Here is a 25,619-nt window from a genome sequence, read left to right as displayed (position 1 = left end):
TCTTAGATTGTTTTCAGATGATGCTGTCATTAACCGTTTAGTGAAGTCATCAGAAGATCAAAGACAATCGCAAAATGATTTAGACAAGATGTGTATCGTGCGAAAAGCGGAAATTGACCCTAAGTAATGAAAGGCGTGAGGTCATCCACATAAATACTAAAAGAAATCCTTAAGTTGCCGTTACACCATAAATCTTTAAGTCTAAAGGGTGTCAGTTCAGTAAATACCTATGAAGTACAATTACGAACTACTTGAAAAGGGCCGGCCGGAGTGGCCGTGCGGTTCTAGGCGCTGCAGTCTGGAGCCGAGCGACCGCTACGGTCGCAGGTTCGAATCCTGCCTCGGGCATGGATGGGTGTGATGTCCTTAGGTTAGTTAGGTATAATTAGTTCTAAGTTCTAGGCGACTGATGACCTACGCAGTTAAGTCGCATAGTGCTCAGAGCCATTTTTGAACTTGAAATGGAACGATCGCATAGACAATGTTGTGGGTAAGGCGAACCAAAGAGTGCATTTTACTGGCAGAACGCTTAGTAGATGCAACAAATCCACTAAAGAGACTGCCTACATTACGCTTATCCATTCTCTGCCATAGCGTTGCTATGCAGTATGAGATTCTTACCAGAAAGGATTGACGGAGGACATCGAAAAATTTCAGAGAAGGGCACCTCGTTTTATATCATCGCGAAATAGGGGACAGAGTGTCACGGATATGATAATCGAGTTTGGCATGATCGTTTCATGAAATTTGAATCTCCAGCTTTCTCCTCCGAATGGAAAAATATTTTATTGTCGTCTACCGACATAGGAGGAAATGATCTCAAAATAAGAGAAATCCGAGCTCGCACGGAAAGATTTAAGAGTTCTTTTTCCCGCTCAACGAGTCAGGTGACGCAGTAGTTAGCACAATGGACTCGCATTCGGAAGGACGACGGTTCAAACCCGCATCCGATCATCCTGATTTAGGTTTTCTGTGACTTCCTCAAATCACTTCAGTCAACTGCCAGGATGGTTCCCTTACAAGGGCTCGGTCGATTTCCTTCCCCGTCCTTCCCTAATCCCAGCTCGTTCTCCGTCTCTCATGACCTCGTTGTCGACGGGACGTTAAACACTAACCTCCTCCTCCTTTTCCCGCGCGCTGTTCCAGAGTGGAAAGGTACAGAACTGGAGTGGAAGTGGTTGGATGAACTCTGTGCCAGGAACTTGACTGTGAATTGCAGAGAGCCGGCCAAAGTGGCCGGGCGGTTCTAGGCGGTACAGTCTGGAACCGCGCGACCGCTACGGTCACAGGTTCGAATCCTGCCTCGGGCATGGATGTGTGTGATGTCCTTAGGTTAATTAGGTTTACGTAGTTCTAAGTTGTAGGGGACTGATGACCTCAGAAGTTAAGTCCCATAGTGCTCAGAGCCATTTGAACCATTTTTTTGAGTTGCAGAGTTATCACGTAGATGTAGATTTAGATACTTGGATAATGATAAGTTTGTTTATAGCTAACCGATACGGAAACCACACTGTAGTTACAACAATCGAAGGACATGGAAGGGAAGCAATAATAGAGAAGAGAGAGAAACAGTGCTGAAGGAAACAGAGAAGAAATTCAGAAAAGCAGTTACACTCTAGGTAGAGGAAATAAAAACTTTAAGATTTGACAGCGACAAGGGTCTGTAAGAACAATTAACGGAATGGATAGTGTCTAGAAATGTGGTTATAAGATGAACAACAACAAAAGGGAAAAGGACCGTAACCTGGTGTAACTGATGTAAATCAGAAGATGCCGAAGGAAGCAGATAAGGAAGCGAAACATTAAAAGCAGTAGATGAGTTTTGCAATTTGGGCCAAATAACTCACGACGACTGGAGTAGAGAGGATATGCATACCAATAGCAAGAAAAGCTTTTCTGAAAAAGATGAATGTTTTAAGAACTAAATTAACTTCATGTAATATAAAGTCTTTTCTGAAAGTATTTGTCAATCGTGTAAGCTGAAAGAGAATTGTAGAAAATATACACTACACACAAGAAGATAATAGCAGCATTTCAAATGTGTTGTTACTGTTGTGGACTGACAAGACAGCCAGTCCACAGTGACGGGTAGCCGAAAGGCACGAGCTTAAACTCAAGCAGGCTGGCGTGAGGTCTGAAACAGGATACGGTATGAATGCTATAAAGAAAAGTACGTAGCTGCTGGAATACTTAACTTTAATCCATCATTTGTATACATCGTTCTTGATGAGACATGCTTCATTCGATAACTATCAATTGCTATGGCGCCTTGCTAGGTCGTAGCCATTGACTTAGCTGAAGGCTATTCTAACTATCTTCTCTGCAAATAAACGAGGCTTAGTCAGTGTTGCATCGCTAGCTAAGTCGTCCGTACAACTGGGGCGAGTGCTAGTAAGTCTCTCTAGACCTGCCGTGTGCTGGCGCTCGGTCTGCAATCACTGATAGTGGCGACACGCGGGTCCGACGTATACTAATGGACCGCGGCCGATTTAAAAGCTACCACCTAGCAAGTGTGGTGTCTGGTGGTGACACCACAGTTACAGAATAATGCTGAAGATTGGATGGGTAGATCCGGTAGCTAATGAAAATGCATTGAATGAAATTGGTTACAAAATAAGTATATGGTCCAACAAAAGGGTTCGGCTGATTTGACGGATTCTGAGGCATCAGCGAATAGTTGATTTGGTAACGGAAGTAAATGTCAGAGGTTTTTAGAGGGAGATCAAGGCTTGATTATAGTAAGCAGGATGAAATAGGCGAACGTTGCAGCAGTCATGGAGAGATTAAGAGGCTTTCACGGGATAAACTATCCTGGAGATCTGCATCAAATAAGTCTTGGAACTGAAAACCTTAGCAAAACAACATATTGTCTGTAATTGTTATCGTTAGTGGGGGAGACCAAGTTTAGTTGGTATAAGGGGCTAGTTGACACACGGTTTCTATATCCTGCCACTGTGGACCTGGAGTGCTGCCATCGCGCTAGAGGGAAGCGCATGTAAATGTGTACTACCCATCGTAAATTTAGTCTGCTTGGAAACGTCACGAAGAAAGGACCCCGATTTCATCATTGTTCTGACTGGTGAGTATGTTTTTTGATCTTAAATCTTCGATCTGGTGAACCTATAGGTCGATCTGAGGTGTTGCTGATGACGGTTTTGGGGAAAGCGGTTAACTCTGGATGCATGCATGTGTCATTATCTTTTATTTCTGATGAATGGATTTGTGTGATATCCATTTTGTTTTTGATGTCCCTGTGAGGCTAGTTTGCATTCTTAGGTATGTGGTCAGTTGGCGCAGCTGTCCCAACAAGTAACATCGAACAAGATCAACAAGAAATGCTCCAGAGTCTCAAAAGCCGTCTGCTAACCCTACAGATACGTTGAAATCAGTTTTGGTGAAGTACCATGCCCGATATTAGAAGATTTTCGAACACGATGGCAACGAGATTTGCGTGTCCACCACGGTCAAAAGGGGAATAACTGGAGATGGCCACACAAGGGTGCTTCAGTATGGTACGATCAAAGAAAAATTGTGCGAAAATAGAACCACTTGTTCAAATAAACGAGCGTCCAACTCCTACATTCCTGGTTGACTTAAAACCACGCATAGCTATAGTTCTGTTTGAAAAACCACGCATAGCTATAATAATAAGCAGAACATATTTTTCATTCGCTGATTATTCACCCATTTAAGTTCATAGCATTGTTTATACATCTAAGTGGAATTTACTTTCATTCAAGCATTATTTCTTCGAGAAGAATTTATATTTTGAAGAACATATTCTTTGGAAAGGATCTTTCCTAAGTTTTGATAAAACAAAAAAATCTTCAGCTGTCGTTTATTTTGCACAATTCGCTACTACTTTCGGTCAATGATCATTATCCAGCATAGCTGGCATAAACTGCAGGAAAGTTATCCCACAATTCAAAAAAAGTAATTTCCTCTTGTAGGCCCACCATAGTACGTAAAAAATCTCTCACACTAATAACTGTGTACGACAATTTTCGTCAAGAAGATTGCCCACACACTCAGTGTGTTAACAACTGTCGATGTGGACTTGCTTCTTGACACTCAGTGTGTAGTAGCTGTCGATGTAGACTTGCTTCTTGACGAAGATTATCGTACACAGTCATTATTGTGAGAAATTTTTACTTGCTATGGTGGGCTTAAAAGAGAAAATTACATTTGTTAAAATTATGGGATAACTTTCCTACCGTTTATGCTAGCTAAGCTTGATAATGGTTACTGGGCGAAACTACTACCGAATTGTGCAAAATAAATGACAGCTGAAGGTTTCATCATGAATTTCGACAATTATTTGGCGGCTGAATATCCCCACCTGCAAACATACATAAAAGAAAGTTCTCGAAAATTGCTGTGTTCTCCCTAAATAGCCTTCTCCACATCAGGTTATACCAACTAACCTCTAGGGGTTAGTTGGCATAGTTGCAAGCTTTTAGGAAAAGTGTTTTTGGGGTTACCTAAATATGTATTTGATTAAATACGTATTAAATACGTATCATTAAAATCGTATTTAATTTATAGGTCTTCCGTGTTTTTGCAGTCAAAAAGTTAAGCTATTCGCCCATACACTAGAATTTCTACAAGTGTTGTACAAAAAAAATAATAAAATCAAAAACCAAAACCCATGCCATCTAGGCCAGGTCCCCTACTTTTACTGCGTTATTGCCTTTAGTCGCTTTAAATGATATTATTACTGTATCACACCTAATATTCTCGTCATTCCATACCTACAAACTCTCTTAAATGATTCGCTATACGCCTCTGGAAATTAAGAACATTCTCAGGTACGTCGTGGTACTTTCTGTATTACATAATTACATCTCTCATAGAAACAGGCAGACGAAGCGCATCGAGGCCTGTTTCCTTTCCTCAATATGAAAAAATATATTGGTGGCAGTTACTTTCCGTTACTGCTGGTAAGTACATTTTACGAGGGGACTTCAGAAGTATAGTTGCGGGAAGCAAGGTAGCTTTTATTTAATGCTGCACTGTACTCCAAAGTGACAAAAGTACATGATAGTTTTTCGACATAAACACTAAGTCCCTGAAACAATGGTCTCAACATTCTAACACTTGTTCAGTTCCTCGATGATAGAAATCCCCTCCTTTGTCACGGAGCCATTCGAGAACCGCTGCATGAATGTTCCCGTTTTGGAAAATCTGCGATGACTGTGAATCAGTTCCTCGAGTTACTGGACATTGTCGCCTGTGATCGATGACGAACGCTTTGCTTGCCATTAGCGTTACTCACGTTTGTGCGGCCTTGGTCAAATTGTTGGCACCGGTTCACTACAGGTGGATGCGACATTGAATCTGGCCATATACATCCCTAATTTCAAGGTGAATCTGCCAGAAATTTAGACGTTTTGCCTGCAAGACTCGTACTGTCCCGAGACCTTCAACAATGGACTACGTTTCCGTTTGCATTTCACTCGCGCACTGTGGTGCACCTGTTACCCATACCGCACCAGATCTGTCTCTGCAGAAAGCCCAGTAAATGCACTCTCTTCTGCCAATGCCCCACTTTTGTTGCGCAGTGTCTTAGCGTGTAACAATATATGTAACTTGCTTTCTGAAGTCCCGTCGTACAATCATTTATAGGTGAGTTGTAGCGTATTTTTTTGAATTATTTCCATCCTGTGTTTCCACTGTTGTAATAAATTCTCGGTTACTGTTAGATATCGATCAAAAATAAAAGCATTAGTAAATATACACAATTATAGCGTCTAAAAATAATAAAAATATATCAAAAATTATATATAACAGTATTACAAGAAATTTCGTCAAAGGCGATTTTTCAAACGTTATCCAGAACGTCTCGAGAACAAATAAATGTTCTTCTAATACAAAACCACCAGACCTTTCCACTACAACAAAAATAAAGAATTAGAAGGTGCAACATTTAGCAACGCGACATCAAAGTATGCTGAAACTTGAGAAAAAAATTATTGTTTGCATATTTACATCTTAATAGCTTCTCACATAGGTGTAACTGCTGCATTTGGTTAGAAATGATAAAAAATAGTTTCTGTATGCGACTCCTAATGAGCAAGCAATATCCTTTGTTTGTCGAAATTTTTATTCTGTTGTGAAATTGTTGAAATATTGTCGCGATTGATTTTTCCCCAAATTTGACCTCATGTAGCAGAAGAATGGTCAACGACACAGCATTAAAATTTTAGGTCAGATGAGCACTGACAGTTGTTGATGCGATCCCGATATCTCCTTCGGATTAGTTACAGTTTCAAGCTGTCTTATTTATAACCAAAACTGGCATACAGTGAGGTAATAAAGTCATGCGAAAGCGATACACACATATAGGGATGGCGGTAGTATCGAGTACACAAGGAATAAAAGGGTAGTGCACTGGCATTGGCACATTTCGGAAATCAATAGGGAATTCGGTATTCCGAGATCCACAGTGTCAAGAGTGTGCCGAGAATACCAAATTTCGGGCTTACCCGTCACCACGGACGACGCAGTGACCGACGGCCTCCACCTAACGACCGGGAGCAGCGGCGTTTGCGTTGAGTTGTCAGTGCTAAGAGACAAGCAACACTGCATGAAATAACCGCTGAAATCAGTCTGGGACGTACGACGAACGTATCAGTTAGGAGAGTGCTGCGAAATTTGGCGTTAATGGACTACGGCAGCAGACGGCCGACGCGAAGCACGAAATCGCTTGCAGCGTCTCTCCTGGGCTCGTGGCCATATCGGTTGGACCCTAGACGACTGGGAAACCGTGGCCTGGTTAGATGAGTGCCGCCCTAAGTTGGCAAGAGGGGATGGTAGGGTTCGAATGTGACGCAGATCCCACGAAGCCATGGACCCAAGTTGTCAACAAGGCACTGTGCAAGCTGGTGGTGGCCCCATAATGGAGTGGGCTGACTCCTCTGGTCGAACTGAAACGACTGAGACCATTTGCAGCCATTTCCAAACAATGGTGGGATTTTTATGGATGACAATTAGCCATATCGCTGGGTCACAATTGTTCCCGATTGGTTTCAAGAACATTCTGGACAGCTCGAGCGCATAATTTGGCCACGAACATCGCCCGGCATGAATCCCGTCGAACCTTTATGGGACATAAAAATCCTGCACCGGCAATACTTTCGGAATTACGGACGTCTGTAAAGGTAGTAATGCTCTATATTTCTACAGGGGACTCCCAACGACTTGCTGAGTCCATGCGACGTCGAATTGCTGTACTACGCCGGGCAAAAAGAAGTCCGACACGATATTAGGAGCCGGGCGGATTGGACGAGCGGTTCTAGGCGCTACAGTCTGGAACCGCGCGACTGCTACGGTCGCAGGTTCGAATCCTGCCTCGGGCATGGATGTGTGTGTTGTCCTTAGGTTAGTTAGGTTTAAGTAGTTCTACGTTCTATGGGACTGATGACCTCAGAAGTTAAGTCCCATAGTGCTCAGAGCCATTTGAACCATTTGGACGATATTAGGAGGTATTCCATGACTGTTGTCACGTCGTGTAGAACTCAGACCATATTTTGCTGCCCCATTCTGAAAGCCTTTGTAAAGCACGAATTTCTTGTATCTTAAGCTCAAATTTTGCCCAGCTGTTTTTTTTTTATGGGGAACATCTGCGCAGGATTTCATTCAAATTGAAGATTGTCTGATGGACAGACTTCCCTAAAATTTGCCCACTTGATGCTGAAAGAGTGATTTACATTCGCTGACGAGAGTCTGGAGAAACTCTGAAGAATGAAAAATGCTTTGCTTCAAGTCGCTGAAGACTGACAAAACACTATGAAGAGGACACGGTGTTTTGCTTCTTGTTTAGCTGAAACTAACCGTACTCCTTTTGACTTTGCCGAGGGTGAATCTGAGTTAGTTTCAGGTTTTAATATTGAATATGGTGCAGGAGGTTTTACTTTAATTTTTTTAGCTGAGTATACTAGTATTGTTTTTATAAGAATGTTATTAGCTTTAATTTTTTGGCACAGAGCGAGGTGGCGTAGTGGTTAGCACACCGAACTCGGATGCGGGACGACGACGGTTCAAACCCGCGTCCGACCACTCTGATTTAGGTTTCCCGTGATTTCCCTAAATCGCTTCAAGCCAATTCCGGGATCGTTCCTTTGAAAGGGCACAGCCGATTTTCTTATCCAATCCCTTCCTGATCCGATGGGACCGACGATGACCTCGCTGTTTGGTCCTGTCTCCTAAATCAACCAATCATGGCAGGCAGAACATTACGGAACTAGAAAAATGGAAAGCAAACTGGCGAGACTTACGTGTAGCCGGCGAGCACGTTCATGAGGGTGGTCTTGCCCGCGCCGGATGGGCCCATGATGGCAGTCAGCTGCCCGCTCCGGCACAGACCGCTCACTTCCTTGAGCAGCGCACGGCTCTCTGCAACGCACCACAATAACCCTCTCATATCACATCCCGCAACACAGAGTTATTTTCTACTACTTACAAGCTTAAAGCTGTAAATTATCATTACTTATTCTTGTTCGAGAAAATATGGGCGGGGAGAGAGAGGGGGGGGGGGGGGGATCAGCTTGTATTCAGTTAAGGAAAAGGAACACGAGACTGGATGTTTGAGAATGATGGGGCAAAGAGTGCTAGGAGTTAGCAGGATTACGTACATATGTTTTGTTGCGTGGGAAAAGGACTTTGACAAAGCATGAGAAAAGGCGAGAGGCATAATGGTAAGAGGAGTAAGGATGAAGACAATTAAGTATGCAGATAATCAAGCAGTGTTGGTTAAGTCAGAGGAAGGACTACTACTTATGATGGAGAGAATCGTAAATTGGAAAAAGCATATGGAATGAGAATAATACGTAGTGGAAATCAGTATAAAGGTGTGGATATTGAACCGCATCATCTTCATCTTTGCCTAGGTGTGGTGTGTCGTCTTCCGGAGCCTTGGCTTTGCTCTGCCGCGATTGGTCCGTTTGCTTTTAAATTTCGGAGGGCGCTGCGTTCTGGGGAGAGACCTGCTGACGCCTGCTGACGACGAGAGTATCGAGTGCTGCTGCCGGACTGAGACGGGGAGTTTAGTTTCCGGTTGTGTGGCAGCGCAATGTTGCGGGAAGGGTGGTATAACTTCCTGTGAATGCACGTGATTGCTACGAGCGTATCTACTCGGGACGGCGGCAGTCGTTCTGGACGGGCTGTGTGATAAGGAAGCTCGGCGTGGCAACTGTTGACGCGGCGTCTCCGTGTTGCTATGACGGAACTGGGGCGGTTGACATAACTCGAGTTGGTGCTGGTTGCAACCTGTCGCCGAATGCTTGTCTGCTTTCTGGACTAACGGTGAGAATTTCTTGACTTGATGTGTCTCACTCAATTTCTGCCCGTGTCGTCGGGTGTGTTTTGATTTAAGGTCGTGTGCCATGGTGTTTCCCAATTTTAGTAGGCTCAGGCGTGCCCGAAATCCCGATTCAATGGTCTGCTGTTATATTGTCAAGTGTAACTATCACTAGAAAAAAGTGTTAACACTGTGTGCCTTAATAACTGAACCTAAAATATTATCTGTGGTTGAAATTTTATTCTGACCCAAGTGCAATAACGATCTTGTATTTTACAAGTTGCTGAGTGGTATTATTATTTAGTACTGGCCGTCACATTTATTAAGTCGAAGATTTACGAAGGTCAGTGGGCGTCATTAACAGTGCCTGCCTAGATAGGCGTTATATTTTGAACCATGTGTTTCAATGTTTAGTAATTTTTATTTTATGTGTTATAGAGAGTTGCTGACATGCCCTAATTGTCTTTTGGTCTTTACTGCTCTTTTGGACGAAGTAAATTAACTGCTGGTTTTGCATTCTTGTAGCATTATCAAAACAGCATTTGTGGTTATATTTGATTGGCCCTTCTGGCCGAATGATTAAAATCATTTCTTTCAGTAACTTATTGTATTAGTCATTCTGACATTACAGCTGTGAATGTTCAACGGCCCTTAGGCCTGTAGTTTAAAAAATTTTAACGTGTTTTGTGATGTGTATATATATATATTTGTACCAGTGAACAAGTGTTTTTTTAATGTTTAATAAAATTAAATTGTGTTTGAAACTGTAACCTCATTTGGGTCTACGCTTTCACTCCCTGCAGCCTTTGAGTTCTGCTTACCTTACATTTTGGTTAAGTTTTCCCATACCACGACGTGTCAGATATATGCAGGAAAATTAACATTGTCTGTTGGAATAGCTGTGCACAATGTATATGCAGTAGTATGAAATCTACGTAGTATACCGACAAGTGCAGTCAAATGGTATAGCATTTTATGTCAGTAAAGACATCAGTGATTCAGGTGTCAGGTTGGAACATGGTATAAAGGCAGTCGGCTCTGTGCGGTGTGTGCGTACGTGCCTTTACTGCAAATAGGAAGCAGACACCATTGGTGAAATTGCGTGTTGTGTATATAAACCACGACTGTGACAATGCCACGCGTAAAACAGTTACGTGACGAAAAAGCAAAAATCGGTGCTTACAATGAAATGGGACTCTCTAATCTTCAAATTGCCAAGGAGCTGGACTGTTCAACAACAGTGATTGATAATTTCGTGGGTGCACGATATGGACAGAACTAAAAATATGGGCAAAGTAGGAAAATATCTAAGGCATAAAAAGGTTTACTTTCAGTAACGGCCTCAAACGGTTTTTCTTCTCAAATTGTCGCTGATTTATAGTTGTCAATAACCGACAGACGTGTACGACAAATTTTGTCAGATGACGAACATCTGCATTCAAGAAACGACTGCAGAAACCTCCTCTAATACCCAGACGTCAACATGCTAGACTGGAGTTTACTGAAAACGTATATCATGGACATCAGATTGGGATAAGGTGGTCTTCAGAGATAAGAAGGAGATTAATTTAAAATTGGTAAATATGTGGTAAGATCTTATGGGACCAAACTGCTTAGGTCATCGGTCCCTAAGCTTACGTATCACTTAATCTAACTTAAACTAACTTACGCTATGGACAACACACAGACCCATGCCCGAGGGAGGACTCGAACCTCCGACGGGGATAGCCACGCGGACCGTGACAAGGCGCCCAGACCACGCGGCTACTCCGCGCGACAGATTAATTTAGATCGGCCGGATGTGCAATAGTTCAGTGTTAATGGTGTGATCTGAGAACAGAGCAGCAGGTAATATTGAGCAAAATTTTTGATGGTGGAAGTGATATGACTAGGGCAGCCTTCTGCTGTAAAGGTAAGTCACGCATTGCTTGGCTGAACACTAGAATGAACACTAACATGTGCACTGAGGTGCTAGAGACAGCATTAGAATGTAAGAGGTCCTAGGGAACGAAAGTATAATGTTTCTGCTGCAACCAAAAAGTAGTTTGAAGATAATTATATCAATGTCTCGCTCTGGCCTGCACGTCTCCCGGATTTAATTCCTGTGGAAAACCTTTGTGGAATACTTGCAAGGCTTGTTTATCGCAATGGAAGGCAATTTAAGGCCGTGTGTGAGCCGAAAAGCTCGACACGAGAAGAGTGGGCGACAATTTCACTGCAAGAACAGCAAACCCTAAAAAAATCAATTACGAAGAAATTTTTGGAGTTCATTAGGAAGATCGGAGGTCGGACAATGGACTAAAAAAGCAATAACAGAACCGTGAGTGCCTTTATACCGATTTCCATCCAGATGCAAACGCCTTATTTTGTTACTCGTGCTATGAAAGAAACTATGCAGTTCCCTCATGACTGTCGATGTCTCATATGTGTCTACTACAGTCATAACAAGTTCGATACATGCATGCTTCAGAAATTTCGTGAAACCCTGCCTTTATACAGACTGCCATTACTATAGTTAGAAAGATCAAAGTAATGAGAATCAGCAGACATGAAGGTAGGACAAAATATCATTGGAAGGAAACACTTTGGAACAAGTAAAATCTTTTAGGTACTTACGATCTTTCATGAAAGAAAATGAAAGTTGTGTGCAAGGGATACGAACTATGGGTGAACGGGATACGAACTATGGGTGAACGAGCTTCTGAAAAGGCGAAAGGATCGTTGACAACAAAAATAATTCCGATAGAACAGTGTTTTATCTGCAGTGTAGTACTGTATGGCAGTGAATCAGGAAAACTGAAATACACTGCCAGAAAAAAAAGAAAAAAAAAAAAACAAGACAACTAGTGGAGCACCCAGAAGGGGTGAATAAACTTCACCGGTTGAGAGTAGCTGACGTTATTTCAATGATTATAAAATCGAAACAAACTTAATGAAGAACTTGGTAGTATCAGCCCACTTATCAGTAGGACGTTACACCGTCTCTGGCCTGGATCCTTGCATTAACTGAATGGGAAGGGTTTCATAAAGCCGTTGTATTCTCTCCTCAGGCAATCTGGCCCATAACTGTTGTAACTCATCCTTGATATTCCCAATACTGGCGCTGGGACAGAACTGACAATCAAACTGGTTCCACACATGTTTATTTTATCTATTTAGACGTCAAGTTCCGTTGGACCAAATTGAGGAGCAGATCTCCAAAGTCATGGAACATGTCAGTACATGAAGTTACGACATAAAAGTAATAACAGATAAAAATAATATGTTTGTGAACCCAGAAAAGTCAAGCCTTAAGTTGAAGTAAACGCAATCAACAATGCAACAAGAATCAGCTTCATTTTTCAAGGAACTCTTCGACAGAACAGAAGGAGTGACCCATGAGGAAACTCTTCAGTTTCGATTTGAAAGCGCGTGGATTACTGTTAAGGTTTTTGAATTCTTGTGGTAGCTTATTGATATATATACTGCACACCTTTCTCCACAAGAGTTAAGGAAGACCGATCCAAATGCAGGTTTGATTTCTGCCGAGTATTAACTGAGTGAAAGCTGCTTATTCTTGGGAATAAGTTAATACTGTTAACAAGAAATGACAGTAAGGAATACGTATATTGAGAGGCCAGTGTCACAATACCCAGACTCGTGAACAGGGGTCGACAAGAGGTTCGTGAACTTACACCACTTATTGTCCGAACCGTCCGTTTCCGAGCCAAAAATATCCTTTTAGAATGGGCAGAGTTGCCCCAAAATATAATACCACACGACATAAGCGAAAAAAAAAGCAAAGTCGACTAATTTTCGTGTCGAACGATCACTTACTTCAGATACCGTTCGAATAGCAAAAATGGCAGCATTAAGTCTTTGAAAAAGACAGTTTACTATCTATCTGGACACCTAGAAATTTGAACTGTTCATTGTCACTAATCATATGCCCATTCTGTGACATTAAAACGTCAGATTTTGTTGAATTGTGTGTTAGAAACTGTAAAAACTGAGCCTTAGTGTGGTTTAGCGTGAGTTTATTTTCTACAAGCCATGAACTTATGTCGTGAACTGCACTATTTGAAACCGAGCCAATGTTGCACACAACATCATGTACTACCAACCGAGTGTCATCAGCAAACAGAAATGTTTTAGAGTTACTAGTAATACTAGAGGGCATATCACTTATATATATGGTGGTCTATCGAGAACAGATCAGCGTATCATGCTGGCCACGGGAGTACCTCAACATCACGCAGACAATGCATAGAGACATGTGCCATGAATGAATGAGCATTGTCCTGTTGAAAAAGTAGCACCACGATACTGTCACATGAGAGGTAACACATGAGGACGCAGGATGTCCGTGGCATACCGTTGTGCTGTCCGAGTACCCTCACTCACTACCAGCCGTCACCTGAAGTCATGCCCGATGGCTGCCCACACCTCTCTCAAAAACAATGGGAGACTGGAACCTCCCTCCAGGTCGCCGTCAAATGCGCCGAGGATGGTCGTCTGGAGTAGTGCAGGTTCATTGCTGAACATGACGCGACACCATTCGTCAGCAATCCATGCTTCCCAGTCACGGCACCACATCAAACGCAGCCGTTTGGGTTGCAGGGTCAACGACGTCTTATGCGTATGATGGCAATTCCCTAGCCCGATTGTTGCTAGTCACCTACCAATGGTGTGGGATGACACAGAATATTGCAGGGGGTACATTACTCTCCGATGACAGGCGCAGATGTGAAGGATTTATGATGCACACAATACGGCGATCTTCCCTTGTGGCTGTGAGACGTGGTCTACCCTCACCTCCGCATGCAGTCGAGCGTGAGGCTACTGTTACAAACGAATAGCCCATAAATCTGGATATTGCACTACTCAACCAGCCGGTCAAATGGAGACTCACTATGAGGCCCTATTCAAACTCCGTCAAATGTTGATAGTGGTGTGTCACGTGAGTACGCGGCATCTCCATGTCCCTGACAGCGTTTATTCAACATTTGGCGCTGTTCACTCCCTTACATGAGTATCAGGTCTAGTAAAAACACTAAATACGAACAGCACTAATGGGCGTTCTGCCTGTCACAGGTAATTTACATATCCGACGATGGAGAGTTTGTGTACGAAGTTACGTTGACATCTGACTACATCTTATGGGTACTTCAATTTCTTGGCGGCAGTATAGAAAGAGGAAAAATACTCCGGTAGTTTTGAAATGTGGTTGTCGAGAAAATTTCTTAGAGTGAAAAGCACCGACAGAACGACGAATGAAGAAGTACTTCTACAAACAGGAAAGGGAAAAAACAAGCGGAAATGATAAGAATGAGGAAAACATCTAAAATGGGACATAGCTTCGAAGAAATTCTCTTCGTTGAAGGGCTATCCAAGGAATGATCTCAAGGAAAAGAGGGAGAGGAGTAATAAGACTTGTAAAACTAGATAACGTTCAAAATAGTAAAGTTAGCAACAGATTAAGGGAAGAACGCAGGAGAGGGGAAAGTGGAGAGGGGCGCAAGACGGATACACCAAAGGCAAAAAATCTTGTACGATATCCCAAAAACATATATACAGGGTGCATCACAAGAACTAGGAAGTATTTTAGGAAGCAACTGTAGAGATAACGACAAGCTAAGAAATCCATGCAAACAGGTGTCGAATTTTCTGTGGCTGTGGGGTTACAGTCACCCAGGGACTGGACAAAAGTATGGGAACATCATGGTACTGAAACAGAGGATGACAGACTAAAGGCCTAAATACTAAATGTCTTTTTCCAACGCTGTTTCACAGAGGAAGACTGCATTATAGTTCCTTCTCTAGATTGTCGCACAGGTGACAAAATGGTAGATATCGAAATAGATGACAAAGGGTTAGAAAAACAACTAAAAACGCTCAAAAGAGTAAAGGCCGCTGAACCTGATGGGATACCAGTTCGATTTTACACAGAGTACGCAATGGAACTTGCCCCCCTTCTTGCAGCGGTGTACCGTTGGTCTCTAGAAGAGCGTAGCGTGCCAAAAAATTGGAAAAGGGCACAGGTCATGCCCGTTTTCAAGAAGGGATGTCGAACAGATGTGCAGAACTATAGACCTATATCTCTAACGTCGATCAGTTGTAGAATTTTGGAACACGTATTATGTTCAAATATAATGACTCTTCTGGAGACTAGAAATCTACTCTGTAGGAACCAGCATGGGTTTCGAAAAAGACGATCGTGTAAAACCCAGCTCGCGCTATTCGTCCACGAGTCTCAGAGGGCCATAGACACGGGTTCCCAGGTAGATGCCGTGTCTCTTGACTTCAGCAAGGCGTTTCATACAGTTCCCCACAGTCGTTTAATGAACAAAGTAAGAGCATGTGCACTATCAGACCACTTGTGTGACTGGATTGAAGAGTTCCTAGATAAAAGAACGCAGCAGGTTATTCTCAATGGAGAGAAGTCTTCCGAAGTAAGAGTGATTTCAGGTGTGCCGCAGGGGACTGTCGTAGGACCGTTGCTATTCACAATATATATAAATGACCTTGTGGATAACATCGGAAGTTCACTGAGGCTTTTTGCTGATGATGCTGTAGTATATTGAGAGGTTGTAACAATGGAAAATTGTACTGAAATGCAGCAGGATCTGCAGCGAATTGACGCATGGTGCAGGGAATGGCAATTGAATCCCAATGTAGACAAGTGTAATGCGCTGCCAACACATGGAAAGAAAGATCCTTTATCATTTATATACAATATAGCAGGTCAGCAACTGGAAGAAGTTAATCCCATAAATTATCTGGGAGTAGGCACTAGGAGTGATTTAAAATGGAATGACCATATAAAATTAATCGTCGGTAAAGCAGATGCCAGACTGAGATTCATTGGAAGAATCCTAAGGAAATTCAATCCGAAAACAAAGGAAGTAGGTTACAGTACACTTGTTCGCCCACTGCTTGAATACTGCTCGCCGGTGTGAGATCCGTACCAGATAGGGTTGATAGAAGAGATAGAGAAGATCCAACGGAGAGCAGCGCGCTTCGTTACAGGATCATTTAGTAATCGCGAAAGCGTTACGGAGATGATAGATAAACTCTAGTGGAAGACTCTGCAAGAGAGACGCTCAGTAGCTCTGTACGGGCTTTTATTGAAGTTTCGAGAACATACCTTCACCGAGGAGTCAAGCAGCATATTGCTCCCTCCTACGTATATCTCGCGAAGAGACCATGAGGATAAAATCAGAGAGATTAGAGCCCACACAGAGGCATACCGACATTCTTTCTTTCAACGAACAAAGCGCGACTGGAATAGAAGGGAGAACCGATAGAGGTACTCAAGGTTTCCCTCCGCCACACACCGTCTGGTGGCTTGCGGAGTATGGATGTAGATGTAGATGTAGAACACTGTGTGTAAAGCATGCTTGAACATAAATTTTCTTTTATGGTAATCCAGTAGTATCGTGAACACGCCGAAAGCACTTATCGTTCTGAAGTCCTTTTGCGTTTGGGATGTAAAATTAATGACGCTATGTCCATAACATGTATAGATGAGTTTCAAGCTGGTCTCAACAGGAGAAAAAAAGGTATGTACATTGCTTGGCAATTGCTAAGGAACAGATACGTTGCTGGATAGGAATAATCAAAGTTAATGATGGACGACATGAAACACAGTATATACGTAATAGAGGGGATGGTATATTTACAACGAAAGATGGTACAGATTTTACTACATGGGTAAGCAGGATAACAGACATAAATAACGTTCATGTTTATCACAGGTCATACTCCCAACGTAAATGTCGATACCGGGCTGTCAGTGGAACAGGCCCCGCTCCGGCATTAGCGCACTTTTTACACCTGTTATTCGTGCTGCTGAAGCGTATTCGAGGGATAATGTCGCACTTCTCTCTCAAGGCGGCCTTCAGTTCTTGCACGGCTCAGGAGGGGGCGTTTGTTGAGGAACACGTCTGCCAAGAGCATCCCAGTCAATCTCTATAAGGTTTATGTCCGGGGAGTACACAGGCCACTATCTTCATTTTCCAGTCTGTCCGACATCTAGCGGTATTGGGTGGGCGGGAGTTATCGTCCATAAACAGAAATTAGGGACCTACCGCACCCCTAAACAGACGGATATGATCCAGAACAATCTCCCTGCAATACCGCTGTGCTGTAATGGTACCTCGCTCAAAGATACGAGGCGGTTTTCGGCCCTGTGCATAGTGCTGACCACGCCATAACGCCTACGCCATATCGATGATGGTCACGAACGTTCCGTGGTGTGTAACGTGCTCTGCTCTCTCTCACACTAATACTGTTGACCACTGTTGCTGCCGGCCGCGGTGGTCTAGCGGTTCTAGGTGCGCAGTCCGGAACCGCGCGACTGCTACGGTCGCAGGTTCGAATCCTGCCTCGGGCATGGATGTGTGTGATGTCCTTAGGTTAGTTAGGTTTAAGTAGTTCTAAGTTTTAGGGGACTGATGACCACAGATGTTAAGTCCCATAGTGTTCAGAACCATTTGAACCACTGTTTCTGACCCCAAACAACAGGCTCCCTAACATTTAACAGGCTTCCGAGCATACAAAACCAGCCTGATTCAATCGCCGCAAAATCGTACTGACAGAGATACGGGTAGCAGTAGCGGTTGCGATGTCTGCCGCGATTTGTCTACGAGTGACGTACCTGTTACTTTTCGCTACTGGGGCTGTATCGATCCTTTTGGAATGTGGTGGTCTATCTACGACCGCTGGCATGCTTCCGCATAACATTTCAACTTTCAGCTGCCTTCTTTAATCGCGCGATGTCATTTTTGGACACAACCGTTACTGTGGCCACGCTAGTGACGTTTTGACCGGCTTCGAACCGCCCAACTGTTGGTCCACTCTCGTAAGCACTCAAATGATGTCTTACAGACATGTTGCCATTCCACACGGATTGCCGCACTATCCGGTACCTCAACATCCTTCGTCAGTCACCGTTTTGCCTGAGCTGTCGACTGCATGTAGAGTGTTCATGCACAGACTAACACTTTCAGTCCTCTACATTTCCTTTTACCACATTGGCCGGTTGTTCGAATTGGCAACTGTTACTTAGCCAGTGATAGTTGTTGCTTAGCAAATGTCAAGTAGTGTATATACTATCGGACCGATAAGTGACAATTCAGAGTCTTACTTTTTTGCAGAAAAGTGCCTATTATCAGTCCTAATTATAATACGAGTTTTGTGTTTATTTGCTCCCGTGTCTTTAAGAATCTGCAGTATTAGCAATTAGGAGATGTCCTGAAACCTCACAGCGCTAATTCTGAACAATTCGGAAAGCTTCAACCGCACTTCTGACGCCATTTCACTACACGTGACGGAACCTAAAGGCGGTGACTCATATCTGACCGCAACTTCCAGTGTAAATAAGAATTTCCGCAAACCATCCTCTCTCCGCTGCAGCAGTAAGCCATGTAGGTATCGGTTTTAAAAACCAGGCACAATCTCATAAACAGAAACTGCTTCTAAACACTTATTTTAGGAGCCCCGCATCTTTGAATCTCTACCCTTAAATTTTACACCTTAGTACTCAATTATTAATAAATGAGTCGTCTGGACTACGCAAATTGCAGCTTTATAACATATTGGCCGGAAAAATTCCAGAGTTACTTTTAGAAATAGGGTAAGGTATCTGTAATTCATCGCTACGTCATATTTCGTTCATCTCATTTTTCTCTTCTGCTGAGTGCGGCAGCCGGCTGATAATTTGCAGAAACGGTAGCAAAAGTTTCATTAGTGACCGGAGTCGGTGGTAGGCAACTGTTGTGGTTTCTTTGTTTATAAGATCAGTTTTTTTTTCGCCCAGTCAAGTAGAATCTATCGATGGTTTCCATTTCTATTTCAGTCTCTATGTGCGTAATTCTATTTTCAATAAAATGTTTGCTACAGTCTGTATTATAACATTCTGACATGACACTGACATCCTCTCTTCGTGCTTGTAAGAATGTGCTAACTATGTTTAATAGTCGTATGAGACCTAGAGTAGAAACGAAATCAGGAATAATTCCAAAGATATAAATAGGTACTAAAATTTTCAAACAGAAAAATATATATTTTTATGTCAAGAGTCTTTGGGCCAACAGTGTCACAACTGCCAACAAAGGATGTTTCGTAGTGTGTCTAAGCACTTGATCGCCACAAAAGAATACGACTTACGAGGTGAAGAGAAACAAATCAGTCTCTCGATATTTGCAACTGGCAGCAGTTGCGAAACAAGGAACAAAAAAAAAAAGCAACAAATGGCAAGGACTGCAACTACTGGAATCAAAAATGTACTCTATGTTCTTGAGTACAGAATGCAGTCAGGGAAAACTCATGACAGTGTCTCTTCGAGGAGAAAGAATCTTAAGACTGAGTCACAGTGAGTCACAAGATGGCGTTCCCAACGTGTCGATTGATGGTCAAGATTGTGCAAGGAGGATGTGGGCTGTCATTTGTGGGATATGTCATTGCCACAAAGTAGCCTAGAAGAAAAATGCATTAAATGCACCAATCTTTTCAGTAGACGTCATGAGTCATGTGCATCTATGTTTCAAACGAGCCAGTTCCTCCGCGACTGTTGTACTAATCGGTAAGTTGGTGCTTTTGCGGTAGTTCTTTTATCCAGGGGCTGAAATCAGTGTTATTGCATTTTTGTAAAAATATAGTATTAAGTATCTGATGTGAAGTTAATACTTCATGTTCTCATCATCCATCATAGTGAATGGTGGGAACGCACCCACATGCAGTAATAACAATAAATAGCCTCAGGGTTCAGTTGTGGGTTTAAAAGTTTTATTCTATGATCGTTTTCGAGAATTCAAGTCTAATCTTCAGACGCACCTTAGTACACATCTAATCGACGTTACATATTAATTTCTAAGGTCGCAGAAGGATGTCAACCACCCTAGTGTGGTGTAGGGGCTCGTTGCACAGTGTTGTGCACATGAAGTGTGTTCACTTGTCTTCCGTTTGGCAACCTGTTGTCATCTGCGAAATTATGATGTAAAATCGTTTCGATCTGTACTAAGAAACGTCTGAAGATGAGAACTGAAGTCTCGAAATTTATCACTTAATCAAACTTACTAAATCATAAAGGCAGCCGGAGGATATTTTATTTATTATAATAATACTGCATGTTTTATGTTCCTTTTGAAAGATTTTGGGAGGAGAAATATGTAACAAGTTTATTGACACTGTCAACTAGGAGGCACACGATCTGTTGTAATTTTTTATTTATGTTAGGGATTGAAAACTCATGAAATACATATCACACATGAAATCTCCTTTATTTGGATGAATTACTACTTTCGCCTAACATTCTAGCCACGTTCAAATCATAAAACATCCTCATTAGTGTTAGTGCCACTAAGGCTTCACACCTCGTTAAAATTTTTCTTAAAATGACAACATCCACAGATGACTTAGCTACAAACAGGTTTTCATCGTTCGTGGTCAGTATAACTGAACAAGGCTCATAAAATAAAAGCGTTGTGCCGTTAAAATTTGGTAACTGACACAGTCAGGTGATGTAAATATTGACTCTGTCAGCCGAAACTAGTAACCCATTGAAATAAAGAAGATTTCATGTGCGATTTTGATTTCATAGGTTTTCCAGCCCTAACATAAAAAATATGCAACACTTAGTAAGACAATGAATGATTTCGTTTATAACATCACTTCCTTCTTGTATGGCCTAACGATTTTGTAATTGTGATTACAATAGATTTTGATGATGTTTCAAAACAATCATATAATTTACACAGTTAATGCCCGTAAAATTAACTACAACGTATGAACATAAAACAAAACCAGGAGGAATACGGGTAGAGTGTTCCATATCCTCTTCCTTTAGCACAGGATTTGTTCTTCAAATATGAAAGTACTTTTAGGCGCTACGGAGCAAAGTTGGGTTGTGGCTAGCACACTGGACTCGCGTTCGGGTCCGGCCATCCTGATTTAGGTTTTCCGTGATTTCCTTAAATCGCTTCAGGCAAATGCAGGGATGGTTCCTTTGAAAGGGCACGGCCGATTTCCTTCCCCATCCTTCCCTCACCCGAGCTTGCGCTCCGTCTCTAATGACCTCGTTGTCGACGGGACGTTAAACAATAATCTCCTCCTCGCGTTCGGGAGGACTACGGTTCAAATCCCCGTCCAACTATCCAGGTTTAGGTTTTCGGTGATTTCCCTAAATCACTCTAGAGCAGTGCCAGGAAGACTCATTTGAATGGACACGGCCTATTTCCTTCCCCATCATTTCTTAATCCTAGCTTGTGCTCTGTCTCTAATGACCGCGCTGTCGACGGGACGTTAAACTCTAATCTTACTTCTTTCCTTTCTTCTAGCCTCTGAAAATGCCATTTATACAATTATAACAGTATTGGAGCGGACTGATTTGAGAGATCTGCTTTTTACTTGACTCCATTACGAGTAAAATAAAGATAACACTTGCTCCGACACAAATAAAATTAAGATAACACTTGCCCGTGTCTATGAATATTTTCAATTACGGAAGAATTCGAAACGTGTTGTCCCCCCTCCGTGACCCATGACCAGAAGCGCTGAAACATCGTGTGGAACGATGCCACTTTTTTCTCTCAAACGAGTCACTAATTGACAATGAGATACTATTCATTATGATTTATTATGGCTTATGATAAGAAAGTAGCTCTTGCGAATTACCTCCTGAATTACAATTTTTCCTCGAAACTGCATTTATGAACATTATAAAGGAGCTCAGTTTTTTCACAGCGACTCTTCGTTTCTTTATTGGTTGCTATTACTGTTTAACACTCCATTGACAGTGAGTTCTTTAGTGACAAGATGTAATATCTATGTCAGACACACACAGGCACACATATACATACTCAAACACACACACACACACACACACACACACACACACACACAATCTCTTCTCGTAGTTTTTCACTCTTGCGAAGCAAACACATTAAAATATGATGCGTCTTGAAATATTATCGATTAGCTGGGTCACTAACAAAGCGAGACGGATATAGCAGCACGCGCCAAAGCAGGCCAGTGCTTCAGCGAGTGTCGTGGGTGTGTTTGCTTTCTTTCTGCCTTTGCAGGCCAAGGCCGCCGCCAGAAAAACGCGTACCTCCCGCTACGGCGCGAGACGCCGGCCTCCAGTGCAGCGTCGCGGCGATTTCTGGATGCTACAGGCTATTCCTCCAGTCCAACTCTGCACTGGGCTCTGCTCTTTATCAACATCTGTACTCGGGGCATTCAGTTCTAAGGGCTACTGTGGCCCTCCCTCGGTGCATTCATCTATAGAGCTTAGGTGACAATCATGTCCTTGTTTTTCACCAAGTATTACTTCCGATAAGAAAATTTTTACCAGTTTAGCACATTATGCAAGCTGTTCATAAAGTTCCGCTATCGTTTCAAAGAATCATAGCTTTGGAACGGGACGTGTTCTAACACGGTTAGCAGCTCTCGAAGTTTTTTGTCCGTTATCCTCGGTTGAAATACAGAGCAAGAAGGGAGGAGATAGATAGTGGAAGAGACGATGAGGATGAGGTGGACAGGGAAAAGGGGAGGAGTAGGAGGTGGACAGAGAGAAGGTAGGGAAGACGCTGGACAGAGAGAGGGAGAGGAGGAGCTGGACAAAGAAACGCAGGAGAAAGAGAGAGAAGGGGAGGATGACATGGAAAGAGAGACTTGGGATCAGGACATGGACAGAGAGAGGTGGGAGGAGGGGGAGATGCAGGAGATGGTGGTGGTTAGTGTTTAACGTCCCGTCGACAGCGAGGTCATTAGAGACGGAGCGCAAGCTCGGGTGAGGGAAGGACTGGGAAGGAAATCGGCCGTGCCCTTTCAAAGGAACCATCCCGGCATTTGCCTGAAATGATTTAGGGAAATCACGGAAAACCTAAATCAGGATGGCCGGAGACGGGATTGAACCGTCGTCCTCCCGAATGCGAGTCCAGTGTGCTAACCACTGCGCCACCTCGCTCGATAGATGCAGGAGACAGGTGGAAGATGCAGAGGGTGTAGAGGTATAGTGGGCAAGCGGAAAAGGAAGAAGGGGAGGAGGAGATGGACAGAAGAGACGACGAGGATGTGGAAAGGAGGAAGGAAGATGAAGACGTGGTCAGAGAGAGCGGTCAGAGGAAATGGTCAAAGAGGGCGGAGAAAAGCAGACAGAGAGAGTTGGGCGGATGAGGCAGACAGAGAGGCATGTGGAGGAAGAAGCGGAAACAGAGAATGGAGAGGGGGAGATGTCTGCAATATTTGTTTCAAAGGCATATGCAAACAGAGCCGTGGGGAAAAAGCTAGCCTGTTATATTCTATTAATGTAGCCATGCTTTGTTAGTATACCTGATGATATTAGTTGCACTCTCTGTCAGTGATTGGCAGACCAGACACCATCCGGTAATGAACGTCCAGAAACGTAATAGTGGACATCAACATGGGGTGAGTCCACCCTTCGCCTTCATAACGGCTTGAGCTCTGCTGGGGACCCTTTGAATGATGTATCTGAATGTCTGTGGACGAATGGCAGTCCATTCTTCCTGAAGAGCCGAAAGAAAACGAATTAGTGATGTTCAGTGCTTGAGTCTGGGATGAAGTCGACGTTCTAACTCACCCCAAAGGTATTCCATTGCGCTCAGTTATGGACAGTGGGGAGCCAGCCAGACCATTTCAGGATGTTGTTGTCCATAATTTATTACTTTACACATGCTGTTTTATAAACCGGTGCATCGTCATGGAGATACCAAACAGTTCATCTATTGCTGTGCTGAACACAATGCTATAAAATGTATTCATATCCTTTTGCATTTAGCATTTTCTTAGGCGCAGTAAGGTGACCACACTAACCAAGAGAGACATCCCCATATTGTAATCTACATCTACATACATACTTCGCAATCCACCATACGGTGCGTGGTGGAGGGTACCTCGTACCACAACTAGCATCTTCTGTCCCTGTTCCACTCCCAAACAGAACGAGGGAAAAATGGCTGCCTATATGCCTCTGTACGAGCCCTAATCTCTCTTATCTTATCTTTGTGGTCTTTCCGCGAAATGTAAGTTGGCGGCAGTAAAATTGTACTGCAGTCAGCCTCAAATGCTGGTTCTCTAAATTTCCTCTGTAGCCATTCACGAAAAGAGCCCCTACTTTCCTCTAGAGACTCCCACCCGAGTTCCTGAAGCATTTCCGTAACACTCGCGTGATGATTAAACCTACCAGTAAGAAATCTAGCAGCCCGCCTCTGAATTGCTTCTATGTCCTCCCTCAATCCGACCTGATAGGGATCCCAAACGCTCGAGCAGTACTCAAGAATAGGTCGTATTAGTGTTTTATAAGTGGTCTCCTTTACAGATGAACCACATCTTCCCAAAATTCTACCAACGAACCGAAGACAACTATCCGCCTTCCCCACAACTGCCAGTACATGCTTGTCCCACCTCATATCGCTGTGCAATGTTACGCCCAAATATTTAATCGACGTGACTGTGTCAAGCGCTACACTACTAATGGAGTATTCAAATATTACAGGATTCTTTTTCCTATTCATCTGCATTAATTTACATTTATCTACATTTAGAGTTAGCTGCCATTCTTTACACCAATCACAAATCCTGTCCAAGTCATCTTGTATCCTCCTACAGTCACTCAACGACGACACCTTCCCGTACACCACAGCAAACAGCCGCACATTGCTATCCACCCTATCCAAAAGATCATTTATGTAGATAGAAGACAACAGCGGACCTACCACACTTCCCTGGGGAACTCAAGATGATACCCTCACCTCCGATGAACACTCACCCTATCCAAAAGATCATTTATGTAGATAGAAGACAACAGCGGACCTACCACACTTCCCTGGGGCACTCAAGATGATACCCTCACCTCCGATGAACACTCACCATCGAGGACAACGTACTGGGTTCTATTACTTAAGAAGTAATATCACCTCCTCTGTACTCAACCGTTGACAGGTAATGTTCTCTATGCTTCCCAGCATTCGCCAAACCCAACCCAAATTCGTCCTTCAGATTGCCACAGGGAAAATGCATTCATTGCCCCAAAACACCTGTTTCCAGTCATCCACTCTCCAGTGGCGCCGCTCTTCAGTCCACTTGGCACTGACTTCAGAAGTGTGTGGCTCATGAGGAGGTGCTCGACCGTTGTATCCCATTCTTTATAACTCAGTGCCCACAATCATTGTGCTAACTGGACTGCCGCTAGCACTTTAGAACTCAGGAGTGATTCCTTTCTTTGATTTCATGCGATTATTACGACCACCCACCGCAATGCTGAACGGTTCCTGTCCGTCCGTGCGTGAGGTTTGTCTGGTCTCGGTTTGGCTGTGGTTTT

The 25,619-nt window shown here is 43.1% G+C and overlaps 1 protein-coding gene across 1 annotated transcript in view; it reads right to left on the bottom strand.

Moving 5' to 3' along the window:
• The window catches only part of LOC124619595 (ATP-binding cassette sub-family G member 1-like), a 341,578-nt gene that overhangs the window by 141,444 nt on the left and 174,515 nt on the right, over nucleotides 1-25,619 (bottom strand). Inside the window, exon 2 of the mRNA XM_047146098.1 lies at nucleotides 8,277-8,394. Coding sequence (XP_047002054.1) covers nucleotides 8,277-8,394 — 118 coding nt within the window. The remainder of the gene's footprint in view (nucleotides 1-8,276; nucleotides 8,395-25,619) is intronic.

The sequence above is a fragment of the Schistocerca americana genome, chromosome 6 (assembly GCF_021461395.2).
Source record: "Schistocerca americana isolate TAMUIC-IGC-003095 chromosome 6, iqSchAmer2.1, whole genome shotgun sequence".
NCBI lineage: Eukaryota > Metazoa > Arthropoda > Insecta > Orthoptera > Acrididae > Schistocerca > Schistocerca americana.
Note: the sequence above shows the minus strand (reverse complement) of the source record. Positions and strands in the feature narration are given on the sequence as shown.